Source organism: Motacilla alba, chromosome 2 (genome assembly GCF_015832195.1).
Source record: "Motacilla alba alba isolate MOTALB_02 chromosome 2, Motacilla_alba_V1.0_pri, whole genome shotgun sequence".
In the NCBI taxonomy this organism is placed as follows: Eukaryota; Metazoa; Chordata; class Aves; order Passeriformes; family Motacillidae; genus Motacilla; species Motacilla alba.
This window is the reverse complement of record NC_052017.1, coordinates 58045267-58061621: the sequence shown is the minus strand read 5'-3', so window position 1 is coordinate 58061621 and position 16355 is coordinate 58045267. Positions and strand designations below refer to the sequence as shown.

The window sequence follows — 16355 nt, the reverse complement described above, 5'->3', positions numbered from 1 at the left end:
CTTCAGGAAAACAATGAACACTGTTAGTTCCAGTTAAAACATTATGGCTTAGCTGGATAGATAAAAAAAGCTAGTAAGAGCACTGAGTGAGAGACTTGGAATTTCTGATTTCCTATTTAAAAGGAATCTATTTTCTGCCAGGACCACCCTTATGATATACTACAATTACTGGGTACATCACTGTGCATCAGTTACCAATGTCACAAAAATTGACAGAAGGAAATTTGTAGTACTTACTTGGTACTGCATAGAAGTGGTTTGTTTATATAATCTTACTTATGCTGCACCTACAGAAAGTATGTTTTGGCTGCAGTGGGTATTAAAAAAAATTTCTTTCAAAAGTCCCACACTATAAAAATTAAAAAATAATTATACTGTGCAAAAAAGCCAGCTGAAAGTCTGCCACTCTTTACGCTGACTTGCAATCCAGACCAGCATGCAGATCTCCCAAATTCAGTGTCTCCTCTACAATGATCCTAAAACATCCTCACATTTTAGTTACTTGTGGTAGTTGTTTGCAGTTTATGAATTTTCAGTTGTTAGGCTCAGGCCCTCAAAGCATGAAACAGAGAAAACTACTTTGTGAAAACCACGTTTGGTAGACAGCAACATTGCTATGCTAGTTCCAGGCCACCCCTTTCCTCTACTAGTAAATGCAGTGAGGGATTCAGGATTTTACTGAGTTTTGGTCGCTTGCAGGGATAGCAAACGCTTTCCTTTAGCCACTCATGGGAGAGGGACATGTTCTCACCAAAATAATCATAGCTCCTGTAAAAGCATTTGAAAGGAATGCAGTAATTTGATGTAGCCATAGGCTTTGTCTGGACACCTTATGGCTTCCCATTGTGGAGAAAGTTTGCTGAAAGTAGTAATTTTTTGGTATTTCTGTCTGAGCCAAAACTGAAGGATGAATCTAAACCTATACAAGGGCAAGATGTCCTATTTTTGTTGTGTCTAAATATGCACTTTCCTTCAGAAACGTAACAAGAGCCTGAAACTGAGTTTTGCACAGAAACACTCCACTCCAACACGAGCAGATTTTACTTTCAGTTATACACTGAGGTGCTAAGCTGCCTAAACAGACTAAAATAGACTAAATGTTATTTTTATGCAAATATAAATGTAGAGAGGGAACAATCTGTCATTACTAATTTTGTCCAGGAGATGAGAGACACCAGCAATGTTCTTATACCAACATTACTGTAGGAGGCAGGGAAGAGCAAGCATTTTAGCATTATGTACATAGCACAGATGAGGTGGATTGCCTCAGCTGCAGCAAATCCTTTTAGCATTTTTGTACTAGAAGAAATTCCTTCTGAGGAAAGGAACTCACAATAAACGCACATATTAGCGGGTAGGAACATCGCACACAAACCTGTATCTATCTGCAACTTCTTGTTCTGAAAGACAACTCGTGCATTTTGAAAAAAGTTATTTATTTTCACTGCTTTAATCTCTCTACTGTAGTGTTAGCACTTAACATAAGCATCCACTCTTCTACTGTCCTATTTACAATCCATTGAAATGTATACTCTACAAATACAATACATATTTTCAGAAATGTACGGGAAATGCACAATTTGGTAAGGTTTAAAAAAGTGACACTCATCTGTACAGGATCCTCAAATCATCCAAAAAGTAAAATTTACAAGGCAGTATCCACACAGCTATGTAAGGGCAGGTGCTACAGTGACAAAGCAGCAAACTTGCTAATACAATAAAATACAGAAAATAAAGTGTTTTGGGGCACCAGATAATACACTTAGTACCACTGAAGTTGTAAATTTTGTAATACCCATATTTCTAGAAACATGTAACTGCAAACCTGGAGAACATTCTGAAAAATATTAAACATTATATACACATGAGGTAAATGTACCTTGGTCTTTTAAGAGGTAATTTGAGTTTAAAGCAACAGATATGGTGAAGGGATTTTTTTGTTTGCTTGTTTTTTTAAACACAAAATGATTAACACCTTGCAATCATTTTGATGGCACAATTTAAACAAGGAACTAACTAAAAGGTGAATTTCATGGCAATCACACTCAGAGTCATTACTGAAAAAATAAAATAGCCTCTTACTTCATTTGACACCTTCATGTCCCCACACAGTTGATAACGTCTTTACTTATATACAAAGTCTTTCTTAGGATTACAAGCAGAACCATAGGAGGGTGACAGTGTGTCATACTTGGAGAGTCTGCTTGAGAAACATCCCAGAATTCCAGCTTTTAAGGTTGGAAGGTCCCTGAAGAATTCCAGCATTTCAAAAACAACATTTCAGGCTTTTCAGCATCAGACTATTTCCAATGCTCCTTGTTCTCCATGTCCATATCCATCTGGTCACAAGTCTGTAAACCAAACTGAGGCTTCAATGCTACTAAAACGCAAAGTTGATTAAATCCACAAAACTTAAGTGAATGTATAATGTATGTAATATTTACAATAAACATTTGCATCAGTATTAATCAGAAACTGTTTTGGTATATACTTGAAATGATACAAAATTAATATTTTGAATGCTAAAATATTTTGGTCCCCCTGGATTTCCAAGAGCAGATCTGGTGATATTACAATCTTAATTTAAAAAATACTTATGTGTACCTGTGTCCATATATATAAGATATGATCTTACACAGGTAACATTTAAAGTTACATAATATATACAGACACAGCCTTTGTAAAAGGAGTTCAGTTCATATAATGGAAAAGAAGAACAAAGCTTGAAGTCGTGGTGTCAGAACTGAGGATACATATAGCTCTATTCAGAATTTTCCTGTTTTGCAGCCCAATAGGAATTATAAGGTTGTTCTAAAATACTGTTCCTTAGTTCATACACAGTGTGTCAAGCATCCTTCTGTGCTTTGTTTTTGCAAGCTTCTATTACAAAGCTAAATCTTGAACAAAGTAAGAACTGTTGCTAGCAATTCAGGAGAGTGAAGATTTGCAGGTGGTTGATACAATATAACACTTATATTGTTGACAGAATCATCTGCATGCCATGAGGCTGTTCAGCTGCTGTACATCCTCTTTAAAATGCAACAGAACTGTTCTGTATATTTTAGAAAATTAAGTGTTTTGCTGATAAGGTTTTGTGGGTGCTAAAAGAGCCATTAAAAATTATTTTATTAATTATACTGTAAACACTCCTGTTACCACCAAAATTACTGTAGAGATCTGAGGCATGCCAGGAGCCTGATATTTCTGAAGCAGGAACTGTACCATTTGTATCTATGGTAAGGACGCCAGGACACCTATGAAAACTTGAAATGTAACAAAGTTACAAACCAAAAAAGTTGAATTGCTAACTAGGAAGGCATTGAAATTAGATGGAAACCCTGACCTATTTTCATGATGATCTGTTTTTTTAAGTATCTGTACAGATACACAGAACTTGCTAGAGAGGCTGCCAAGAAGAGAGTCTTGGGAGTTATGTTATATTCAATTTATTTAACAGTTAATTGAAAAGCTCTGTGGTGCACAACTGTCCATGTGCACAAAGGCATATTTTATTTAAAATACCTACATGAAATAAGTTTTAATCCGGCTTTGATTGACAGAGGCCTGAAGCACATAAGCCTGACTTGTCAGATAATGCCAAACATAAGCGTGACAGCTGTATGTATGTTTAAGCCTAATTGGTTTCTAAGAACTTCTCTTATTTTTCCCTTTTCTCCTGGATACTGTCTTCCAATATGAATAAACTCATCCATTTTGTTGCTGACAAAAACATTTCATTATTTGCAGTTTGACCTCTGAGGGTCTGTAATTCTGACATCATTTAAACTTATCTCCAAGCAAGCAGTAAGAATACAGAAATAAACAAAAATTAACTGTTAAGGCTTTTCTTTGGGTAAGGCTTGAGTCACCTATGTAGCCTCTTCTTCCTGGACCTCATTCCTCTTCCTGCTTTATCTGCCACACATCACCATGGCACAGAACCTCGACTGTGCTGCTGCCAGCAACCACCCTGCCATTGCCACTATCTTGGTAACAAACTCTCAGTGGGCTCTATGCCAATGGATGAACAGGAAGCTAAGTTAAAGGATGCCATGTGTGTTGTGTAATGAGATGGGCACTGATGTGTTCTGAAGAGTGGCAGGTTGGGCAGCATATTAATTACCAGGCACATTCACATACTGAAATACTACTGTTTTGGACATTAACAAAACCAAGGGTCAACCAGACTCTTGCTAAAATTGCAATTAAAAAAAATATCCTGGTAACAGCAGGGTTTTATCGTACATTTGGGCAAGAAGCAATTTAATTTATGAACAAGTTTGTGAAAATATTATGATACTCTTAAAAACTCAGGGAAATCTTGACTAAAGCCATGCATATTCTTCTGTGTTCTTATGACAACACAAGTCACCATAAGCTTTGTTCTTCTAACAATGAAGAGGATCACTGGAATCCCCTGACACTTGTATCCAAAGACCTGTAGCTCACCACCTTCTCTAGCTCACCATTTTGTGTATGAGGCACACAACATACATGCACATAAAACTTACAAGCAGCTTTGAACTGTCTAGTACAAAAGCCCAAAGAACTTCTCTAATGACAGGTGCATTTAATCCTTGTGTAATTGCAAATATTCATACAGTTCTCTGAGCCTTAAGACTTGGCAGAACTGCACAGAAAATATGCTTTTCATACTTATTTAATGAAGTAAAATCTCCCTTAACATTTTACTTTTCTTGCTACTTTTCTGAAGTAGATAGGTACTTCAAGCATTTTAGAAGTACCAGTTGATTTAAAAAAATCTCCTACATAATCATGACTCATAACTTGACAATTACAAAATATGACAGTGAATTTACTAGCTTACACTATTTAAAACTCCTACAGTGGTTTCAAGAGTCAGATTTTGGTAAAATTGAAGATATTTTATCAATTATGTACTCACCATTGCAATGAGTGAGATTTAGCACTTAGCTAGGCAAAGGAACAACTTTTAACTTGTATTTTTGAAACCAAAAGTACCATAGGCTTTGTACATCCCTACTATTTTGCATCAAAAGACTCAAAAGTGGCACTTACTGGTGTAATACAATCTATTTTGAAGGCAATGTAATGTTCTGAAAAAGTGGAAAAAACCCAGTAATCACGTTTAAAGTATAGTTGCATAAGTTATGTTCCCACAACTGAATGAGGTCAATTTGTAAGTCAAGGTAAGAGTCCAAAAGATGCACTACCTTAATAGCTAGCAAGGTATACTCCAACAGTACATTCACAATCTGAATCAAGGAATCGAGACAGTGGTTCAGAGTAGTCAATGTACCAGGTAGGAATAAAGTTGCTTTAAGAGCCATCAATGCACTGTAGAACAATATAGCAAACCAGTCTCATTTTAGAAGTGACCTCCTACTTATAGCACAGTTAACTAGCAAAGACCAGCTATCAACTTCCCAAATAAAAAAATTATAGATTAATGAAACTAGAGTTATGATGTTTTGTAAGTAACCTGGGAAAGAGGTTCATAGTGCACAGAAAGACCCAACACAACTGTTTAGCACATCCACAAAAATCCTAATAAGTGACGTTCCTATAAAGTACTAAAAGGCAGCAATATCCTTCTGTTCCCCCAGTGAGGTAGAACAATTAACCTTCTTAACACGCCACTCTGGTGCAGATAGGGATTTTTACAGTGTTGTTCGGTAGCAAATCCAGGATTACATCTTGATCCCCTCCTGTTGACTAAGTTGTGATAATGTTTTCTTAATGCGCAAAGCTGTCAGCCGAGCGGCTCCGTTGGCATACCAGCATTCCCGCATAATTTTTGCCATCACTCGTAATGCCTGCAAAGGAAACACAAGTCATTATATGCACTGCTGTTCCAGTGTAGCCCATGTAACTGCTGCTCTGCCTTAGACTCTTCAGGCATTTCTGAAGTCCATTACTAGTACTACAGGTGCATAGGAGAAGTGTACTGTTAAAAAAAAACTAACAACAGAAAACTTTACAGAAAAGTAAAATTCTCTAAACACTGTAGAGCAAACCTGATATTTTTCAGCAGACTTTTGGCCCACAAAAATAATATTTTAATGCAAAATTATTAGCTTGTCTGTAACTGTTTTCTTAATTTCCACATCAGACAAAAATACACTCTTTTTAATTTTACTTGCTGTTAAGGAGTTACTTCAATGCATAGCAATTAAGTTCATGAGCTGTCTTCCTCAAATTGAAGCTCTGCAAGAATTCTAAAAATTTTTGAAGTCTTGTTATCTTTCAAACAGCCATTCTTTGAAATCTGAGTCCTTCTACATGTTATTTGTAACAAAGCAAATAAAAAATGGCAGATTAAATAAGGTAACAGCTCCAAAGTACCATGAAAGCTGTATTACCTTAGTCATTTTATTCCTGATAACTACCTGTCTCAGTTTGTTGGTGCATTCACCACCTTTCTCTCCTTCCTGTGCACTCTTGCACAACTCTTAGCCATGCACTCATTCCACACATGCCACAACCCAGGTTCCCTCCTCTATCCAAAGCACCTCATCTTTATCAGTACCTCACTGCTCCTGCAGCCCACTGAAGCTGTTGCCCCAAGCTGTGAGTCATTGGTTGTGACACAGCAATGCCATGGAATATTCCCTCTGACCAGTTTGGGTCAGCTGTCCTGGCTCTGCTCCCTCTCATGCTCTTGTCCACCCCCAACCTGCTTGAGAAATGGAGAATGCCTTGAAGCTGTGCAAGCACTGTTCAGCAACAGCTAAACCATCAGTGTGCTATCAGACTGTTTTGGTTACAAATCCAAACCACAGCATCGCGCAGCCGACTGTGAAGGACGTTGACTCAATCCCAGCCAGACAGAGTACAATTTATGTGCAATGATGCTTCCTGCATAATGTAATTCAGACTGGCTGTAATTTATATTAGCATGATCTATGCTTCACAGGAAGGGATCCTAGAATCATCAATGCAGAGTTAGCTATTAACTTTTAGGAAATTACATTTAAATACTTATGTACAACCAAGGAACAATGCCTTTAATAAAACCATCATGATTAGAATGAAATTAATTAAGTTCTCCTAAAAGCAGCTCTTCTCCTTTCAACAATAAGCATAATTTTTAAGCCACTGAAATCACTAAAAGCTCTTGTGTCCATTAAAGCCGCTTTAGCAAGGTAATACCTCACAGCTCTGCCATCTGTTTGGAATATTGGGCCTTAACTTCTGTTCACACACAACTTTCCTCATTTCTTCAACAGAAGGGTCTGAAGGAACGAGGTCATAGTATGGCAACTGGTAATCTTCGTGGATTCCTGTAACAGGTTGAAAATAGCTTTATTGTAGCTAACACTGGATTACTTATTCTTCACTTTTTACTGTGTTCCTTATTAGTATCCTACCAGGTTTTGGTTTTCCTTTTTAAAAGTTACATCACAATAACTGACAAGTAAATAAACAAAAATCCTCAACCACACCTGAAGAGTGTTTACATTACCCTTCAAGGATCTAAAATTTGTAAAATTGGAAGGCATATAAGCTACACCAAATCTTTCACATGCTATACTGAAAACATGCTTCTTTAGAGCACGTGATATATAACAGCATGCTTCATTTTAAATAAGATATAGATTTATCTGAACACATTATAGCTAGGTTTTGTGGTGTTTGCCTCTTGCTTGCAAGAGTATTAATTTTACCCTTTTCTCCCCTCTGTAAATATTTGGGAAAAAAAAGAAAATCTCCTATTTTCTTCAACAAGTATGGTCTGTCATTCTAGAAAGAGGTTGAGTAGACCAGTTATCATTTACAGGATTAACAGCTAGAAAATCTGAGATCAACTGGCTATTACTTTGCACTGTTTTTTGAGCAAACTGTTTTCAGAACCTAAATAAGTTTAAGTTCCTTGTCATTCCTTAATATGCCCCATTTTATAAAGATTGCCACATACCACCAATTGAACACCGCCGAGCTATTTCCCAAAACACTAATCCCATTGCATAGATGTCTGCTCTTTTGAATGACTCAAAATGTTTCATATTTATGGAATCATCTAGGACTTCAGGAGCCATGTACCTGTGTGGAAAAGAAAAAATATTTCATGAACACTTAAGAGTAGAAAAATTTCAGCACTACTGATTAGCTCAAATACAAAATTATGTATTTTTCGTGGAAAAGGAGATAAAAGAATAATCTGCTTCATTAAGATTATCCAATCAGAGACAATTCAGTGTAAAGGGGTAAGTAAACTGAGAGAAACAAGCAGAGAAACAGAGGGAATAAGTAAAATGTGAAACAATAAACTAGAGCTATAAACCTGATAGAGAAGGCATAACTGAGACAGTGACAAAGACCAGAAGTCTCCAGTTCTTCACTGACAGGCTATTAAGAAACTCCAGGCATAACTTTAGAAGAGGTGCAGTCTGGACCTTGTGCCTGCTAATATGTGGGAAAGAAGAACAGCATGAGGATTGAGGATATTGAAGGAAGGCCTGTGCAACTACACAATGCTTATCAAGGAACATTCAGGACAAAGAGAACAGAAGTGCGGCAACAGACAGAAAAGGGTAGCAAAAGGGCCTGCTGCATAAAAGGTTGCCAGTCTGCACATGCTCACCAGTATATCCTATTTAATTAAATCCTAACTATTCTGTGCAATCTCACTCTCAAGCCCATGTGCACGTGCTCTTTAAGAACTGTGTGTCAGCAGCTGGAGGCAGGCATGAGTCTGTTCAGGTTTAGCAACTGCAGCAGCACAAGGGATGAAGCTCAAACTAGAGAGAAGGAAGGGCTCAGCATCAGTAGCTGGAAGGGGAACTACAGGTCCTAGGAGCACGTCTGCAGGTGGTAAGAGCACATATCTGGAGCTACACAGTGGTCATTCTGTGAATGAATTCTGGGCCAGCAACTGTAGTCTGACAGAAGGTGAAGGAAACTCTGGTGCCAGCAACCGGAAGAAATGAGTGGGTCTGCTTCAGCTACTGAAATAAGACCATGGATCACAGGCTTCATGGTCACAGCTTACACGTACCAGCTACAGCAAAGAAAGGGGATGAGAAAAACAGACTAAGGATCTCTCACCACCAGCAACTGGAGTGGGAGCCACAGGCTGTAAAGTCGGTGTGCCTGGGTGCCAGCTGCTGGGCTGGGCAAGAAGATTTGCTTTTCTCCACCCCTGCACAGCTGGTGAGAAGGACTGTAATTAACTAGCAACCTTCAAGCTTGTCTAGCCAGCACCCAGGCAGGGATATTTGCCAGGACAAGAGCCCATGCTGATATTTGAGGGAATCCATGCAGGTAGGCATGCATCAGCTGTTTGCTGCTGTGCATTAATCTAGCTGGTGAGAGGAGCTCAGGAAAGGGCATTAGACACAGCAAGCCTTGGATGGATGGTTGAGAGGCTCATAAACATACATGGAGTTGTGAGGCTGCAGAAGGGAGTAGGTACTTTCACTAACCAAGTTCAATCCCGATCAGCTGAAGAGGAGGAAGGAGACTTGGCTGTCTATACTTATGTTTTATACAAGTTCTGACAGTGTTTCACGTGGGTGTTGAAGACAGCACATGGTGCACAGCAATCTGAATAATCAGTCCTATCAGTACTGCATGTGTCTGTGTATGACTGGTTGGATCTCAAGGAAGAAAGCAGCAGCCACATCCATGGGCCTCAGATGAACAGAGCCCCAGCCCTTTGGAACACACCAGCTGGGCTCCAAAGGTCAGGACGGAGGAAGCCCCAGTTCCTGTAATCTGAAAAATTATAGCAGCCACTTAAAATATCCCCTAACAAGCCTAAAGCAGGAATAGACAAGAAGTGCTGGTTAAGAAACCAGCATTGTTAAAAATTTCTTGACAAAGGCCCACTATCATTGCAGTACCTGATTCTTCATCATACAGTCTGCAAATCCCACCCTAAACCATGCTTTTTTAAAAATCAGTGGGTTACAAATAAAAATTTAAAAATTTTAAAAATTATGTGGGTTACAAATTAACAGTTGTGCTCATCAATTAGGTTTACCCACATTTCCTGCAAGGAGAAACATCTGTAACAAAGCTTCCCTTAAGAAACAAGACCTGAAAACTGGTCATGGCATCCAAGTGGTTGTTACCTTGTTTAGTGAGCAAGTCTGACACGGGAACACCAAGCAAAAACATCAGTGCAGACCTTACTGCAAGAGCTACTGACAGCAGCATCCCCACTGGCTGCTGGAAAGAATGAATGTTATTTGCTGCATCAAGTCAACATCAGTGGTAGCAATGCTCTCTCATTCTGATTGGGTTCTAGCAGCTAAATCCAGTATGTGACGTTTAGCAGAGTCCAATGTGTTTCTCCCCATCATCGCCCCAGCAGTCTCAAGCTGACATACCAATGAAGCAGGCCAACAGTGGCACCTGGGCTTCGAAGAGCAGTGTTGACTGGTGAAAAAGCAACAAGTGCAGATTGCTGGAGCGGAATACAGTGCCAGGCAATAGCTCTACCTCTGGAACAGCCACAGAAGCCTAGACATGGTTTCATTTAATCAACAGCATTGTAGGATTTTTTTTTCCAGTACCAGGGATGATAGGCAGAATGCAAGACACATTCCTTAAAAGAAATTTCAGGACTCCCTCAGTACTACAGATATTCTTACAGAAATTACATAGATACAAGGAAGCAAGGGCTATCAAGATATGTAAAACAATGCATCGAATAGCTGCATTTGTTCTGAACTACCTAGAACTTCAAGAAAGTTTGCTGAGATGAGAGTTCTCCTAAGGCATACAAATTCCTCACAAGTAATAAACACAGCACAAGCAGAGGACAATTGTCTGAAGTTGAGTGTAAGGTTTACTTTGACAGTATTTATTGAATGGAAGTGGAGTATTAAGTATTGTTGCAATTTTTGATATGGACAAGGCTCAAATTGTTCTAGCCTCCCCATATCAAAGATGTTTTAATCAAGAATGGAAGATTGTGGTGAATACTTTAATGCTCTCCAAGGATTCTGCGTTACGGGACAGAGTGTAATGCACATGAAGTACTGTAAGAGTAAATGATTATCCTGGAGCCCAGCAGAAAGAATATTTGATCTATCTTAAGATGCCATGAGGATGAAAAGAGTGATGGATGTGAAAAAACAACAACTAGAAACCCCAACCATGGTGCAAGATGTCAGCCAGAAACACTAAACAAGCAGTAAAGGAGATTGGTTTATGGAAGTCGAGACATTGTCCTGGATTGCCAAGCAAATGGTATTCTATTTGCCATCTGTATGGCAGTTGTCTTCTGTTAAGTGGGCAGTTTTCCTTATCTCTTCTACAACCATTCCTCCTTCCGGGGAGACATCTGCTGACAACGGGCTATTGGATGTCACTGCATGACTGATAAGAACCACAGCATCCCATTGTGAGATGCTCTACCCAGAGGGAAGAGCCGAGCATTCCCACCCAGATATAATCTGGAGATTCTGGAATACCAGCAAGGCTTCTCCACTGGATTTCCCAGAGGAACAGCTGCCTCTTCCACTGGATCTTCAGAGGAAGACTCCACCTTTCTACAGGGTCCCTGCTCCAACAGAACCACACCTGACACTCTAGGAGGACTGCAGCCACAATTCCAATGGACTGCTACCAACACCCTGACCAACAGGTGTCAGGTTTTGTTCTGACTCTGTCAGTGTTGTTTTAGTCTGCTGCATTGTTTATTTTATCTTTTTATTTTCTTCCCTATTAAAGAACTGTTATTTCCTGCTCCTTTATTTTTTGCCCGAGAGCCCCTTAATTTAAAACTTATAGCAAATTGGAGGTGTGGGGGGGTTTACATTTTCCATTTCAGGGGAGGCTCCTGCCTTCCTTAGCCAACACCTGTCTTTCCAAACCAAGACCAAAGAACAAGGCTTTTAACAGGAAAGACCACAAGAGGCCTGAATGTGGCAAAAAATCCGCCCCCACGTGAGTTCCATTGGCAAATTGACCTCTTACCATGATCCTCCATCAGTGCCTTTAGATTGGCTTTGGCGTCCATGACACAGAATGATGAATGACTGCTGAGAGATTATTGCTGGAACAAGAGAGGTGAAAGGCAAGGAGGTCATGCAGTGAGGTCAGCAGCTCAGCCATTTCATGGCTGTTACACAAAAGACAGAAGTAGGCATTTCCTTGTCAGCTTATGTGTTGGAAATGCATTGCCTGGCAGAAGCAGTATCTTAGGTTCTGGAGAGAGCAACTCTATGAAATAGAGTAACTGACCTTCTGAGCAAGGTCTGCAGCTCAATATCATCCAAGAACCAAAGGGTAAGTCTACAAAGAAGGGTATGAAGTATGTTGAGCATGGTCTTGCCAAACTTTGGGTGCCTGCTGACCTCTTTCTCCCATCTCTTTTAGTCCAAAAATTCAGTACTAGTTATCTAAATTTCTTGTACAACATATAGAGAGCTTTGTGTCATCAACTAGACCCTTACACAAAACGTTGTGTGACATCTCCTTTCATCAAGCCTGTACTCTACAAGGTACATTCTGTCCATATTTTGTTTAGGTAAACTTCTGAGAAGCAACCATGGTAAGAATTTGCTGCCAAACTTCTTATAAAACACAACCTATTTGAACTATCAGAAGCAACAGCTGGGCCCCACTTCTAAAAAAATAGGAGGAGAATGAGGGTTTTTTACTTGCCTCAGGGAGTGAGAGAGAGATTCTATTTCCTTCTCAGTTTAAAGCTCACATTCCCTGCTTTATGTTGCAGGCTGAGCTGTGAAAGCACACAGTTCACCCCTCTGGTAAAGCTAAGCCTCTGAACAGAAAAGAAATAAAGTCAGAAAATTCAGTCAGAAAGATGGATCATCAGTTTGACTCAACACCCTGATCACTCACACAAGAGTAAGTCTGCTTGCTCCCTAGACATACATTTTTACAACAATCATTAGAAAAATACAGACTTCATCAAATCTCCCTGTACTTGTAAACAAAGCTTCCATGTGCAGAAGAGGTACCAGCAGTGGGAGTTAAAACTGTCACTGAACAGGTAAGACTTGAGCTGTACTATGAAAAATTAATCAGAGGCGCAGAGTGCACAAGAGGAAGAAGAAGGGTCTAAGCCTTTTACAAGAATGAGCAATTTTCAGAGAGGTAGAAATGACTAATATCTTTAAAGGGGAAACAGATTTAGCCCTCCTGCTGCCCACTACAGCAAGCAAGAGTTGCTACAGTTTTACCCTTGCGAAGAAGCATAAGGCAGATGAACAAGCAATTTAATAATGCCTATGCAAGAAAAGATCCGGTAAGTGGGATATGCAAACACAGCTGAACCGATGCTTTCTCCAGTGACTAGACTAAAGAAAGTAACTGATTTGTACGTCATTTTCCTTTGCATGTAGGTGTAGTAGAAAATTCAAAATCACACGTGGCATGCGCCCTGCATGCAGCTAAATTTGCAACGACAAATTCTGAAATAAGCCTGCCACGGGACACTTTGAGAAGGAATAATATTCAGTTCCTTATAATTTAGAAGTAGTTCAGAAAAAAAAAAAAATCTTATCTGACCATTTGTGTGGTATTTTTAAAATTGGCAAAGGACTAGTACAGCAGAGCTTTAGAACAAATTAACTTCAGCAGTGTACGTGTCAGTAAAATAAATTTTCAGTACATATTCTAAAAGCTTTAGTTAACTGAGCCTTAAAATAATGTTAAAGGGTTTTCTCCCTTCAAAAAAGACACAGCTCAAGGAGCATCCTAGTTCATTGTAAAAACCCCGCAGTATTGCTTACTAAAGGGATATAGAAAAAAAAGTGGGTTTGATATATAAACTGGAGATTAGACAATATCAACACAATTTTCTCCAACACTGCTAAGCCATATGGGCTTATTAGCTATCACATATTTCTCTATGAGCAGTGTCCAAACTCCAGTTTGACATAGCACTGAACCTATAGGCATCAGAAGAATGAAAAATTGCCCACATCCAAAACGCTTGCTGTTAATGCTGCTATCTCTGTATGCTGTATAGCTGCATGGATTGCTAAGGGAAATTTATTTATAGCTTCCAGTTATTATTGCTTGAAGGTTCACCAATGATAAATAACAGACAGTAAGTTTTATTTCACTTGTGCTGACTCAGTTAAACAGCTCTGAATTCTTCTGGGGCAAGAAAAACCTGTATTTCCAAATTCAGAAACAGCTTTAAAGAGAGACTATATTGACTCATCCATTTAAGATTCTATTTATGCATTAGATGACAAAGATGACTGTTAACTTCTTGCATTTCTTTAAAAATGTGATTCCACAGCCCCGTGTCCAAGACTCTGCACCTTGTATGTTCTCCCACACAGGCTTCACACTGACAACCACAGCTTTTTACTGTCACTATCAATATCCTGTTTTACACTCCTGATTGGGCTGCAAGTAACATTTCCATGCAATACATGGCAATAAGAAAGAGAGCACTGAAGTCTCTAAAATCATCAGTCATGAAGTCTCTGAATTGTTTTAATGAATATTTGTGCCTTACCATACTTAGCAAGTTTTCAACATTTTACACAAGCCAACACTGAATGTGCTCTTTAAGCGCCTACCACCTAACTAAAGTACCAGCTGATAAGGAAGTGTCTAAGAACTCTGCCATTACATTTTCCTGCTACTTGTATTTCTATCAACACAAATTTATATGGGACAAGAAAAACCAAAGCATTTTATTATAAAAGTTGCCTGACACATCACATAAATGATTTTACCTTTTTGTTCCCACTCTGTGGTTTGGGGCAATGTCAATTGTGTCTGTAGCTGAATCGTGTCTAACCGCCAATCCCAGATCTGCAATGCAGCATGTTCCATTCTTTTTCACCAATATGTTTTTTGATTTTAAATCTCTATGAGCAATCGCTGGTTTGCCTGTAAGGGAGAAAAACAGAAGTTGTAAAAAAACCCTAAACCAACCTCCTTTTATTCTAAGCCTGGTGCAAACTTCTGTTTGAAGGAACAGAATTCCTTCCGGTTCTGACACATTATGTGCACTAGGGTACCTCCTGAAATCATCCATTGTAGATTGTCTGGCTGTTCAGTAAAGTGCCTTTCATGTTTACTGTATTACACCACACTTGTTCCTTTCCCTCTTCCTGGAAGCATTTATTGCACACACATCCTACTCAAACATTGCCTCAACTCAAAGTTAAGAAGATGCTACATGCACCATTACTTGGTGCCTTTTAACAGGTATTTTGTAGGAAGAATTGTTACATCACACTACCAGAGAAAAGAAGGCAAAAAGCCTTTCAAATTAAGCAGTTCTGTGAATTTGGAAATCATCACAGAGTAGAACAAGCTACTTATGTGTCATTAAATAAAACCAAAAATACAACTAATATTATCCATGTGACAAGCAGAATAATTGTAAGATTACCTTGTGTGCCAACAATTTCCATGTGCAGATGAGCAAGACCACTGGCAGTGGACAAAGCTAATTTTATCATTCCTTCCACTGTTACTGTATACCTGTTCAGGTAATCAAAGAGTGATCCATGCTCATGATAGTCTGACACTAACCACAGTTGAGTCCATGTACCATTGTCTGCAAAATAAAACTGGCATGAATACTACACATACACACACATATGACAAATAAACAATATGTTCCACTTCTATACAACACTTATGAAGTACAAATTATGGTCTGCAAGTAACCTCTGTAAAGTAGACTCTTACTGTTAGTCTCTTAGGCTCTTCTATTCCTGTAACATTTTAATACCTCTGCAAAGGTTGGTAATGCCATGGGAGAGTTTCTGAAAAGCTTAGTAGGTATTCTTGTATTTAAATTAAAACACAAACCATAGAAAACTGATGGTGTAAATTTAGGGTGAATTGCTCATGGTATTAGCTAGGCCTTGCCTTTCCCTAGGTTTCCTACTAGAGTGGGGCACAGGGAACAGTGCTGAATGCATGATACAAAACTAATCCCATCACTATCAGTCTAGCACAATATTGTCCAGGCTAACCATAAAAAAAAAGAAAAAAAAAAAAAGGTTTCAAACTTTGCTCCTTAACTCCTTCAGTCTTCCCATAACCTATCAGCATGGGAAACAATTCCCACAGTGGATTTTTCCTCCTGGAGTAGAAGCTTACAAGCAGCAATCAGACAAAAAGTTAAAGCCCATCTCTGATGACCTCTAAATTGCTGGCCAAAATTGAGGTTTCCAGGAGGCACAAGGGTAAAGAAAGCAAAAAACACTGAGGAATTCAGTTTGCTGTATGGCTTTTGATTGAACTATGACAAACAAGATGGGCCACAATACATTTGTAGCTGTCCCAAGGTATATAAATGACATATAAGAACTTAATTGTTCACATTATTAAAGCAGTGACACAAAATACCTTTAAGTTTAAGCCACAGAAAAAAGACTATCAAAGGAATTCAAATCAAGAGGGGAGCAAAAGTATTT

At 38.9% G+C, this 16355-nt stretch overlaps 1 protein-coding gene across 1 annotated transcript in view; it reads right to left on the bottom strand.

Annotated features, from left to right (window-relative positions):
- Positions 1-1415: 1415 nt before the first annotated feature.
- TGFBR1 (transforming growth factor beta receptor 1) overlaps positions 1416-16355 on the bottom strand; it is a 35124-nt gene continuing 20184 nt past the window's right edge. Inside the window, exons 5-9 of the mRNA XM_038127499.1 lie at positions 15320-15487; positions 14655-14811; positions 7901-8025; positions 7135-7265; positions 1416-5798 (exon numbers count right to left, since the gene is read on the bottom strand). Of these exons, the coding sequence (XP_037983427.1) occupies positions 5673-5798; positions 7135-7265; positions 7901-8025; positions 14655-14811; positions 15320-15487 (707 nt within the window). The 3' untranslated portion in view covers positions 1416-5672. The remainder of the gene's footprint in view (positions 5799-7134; positions 7266-7900; positions 8026-14654; positions 14812-15319; positions 15488-16355) is intronic.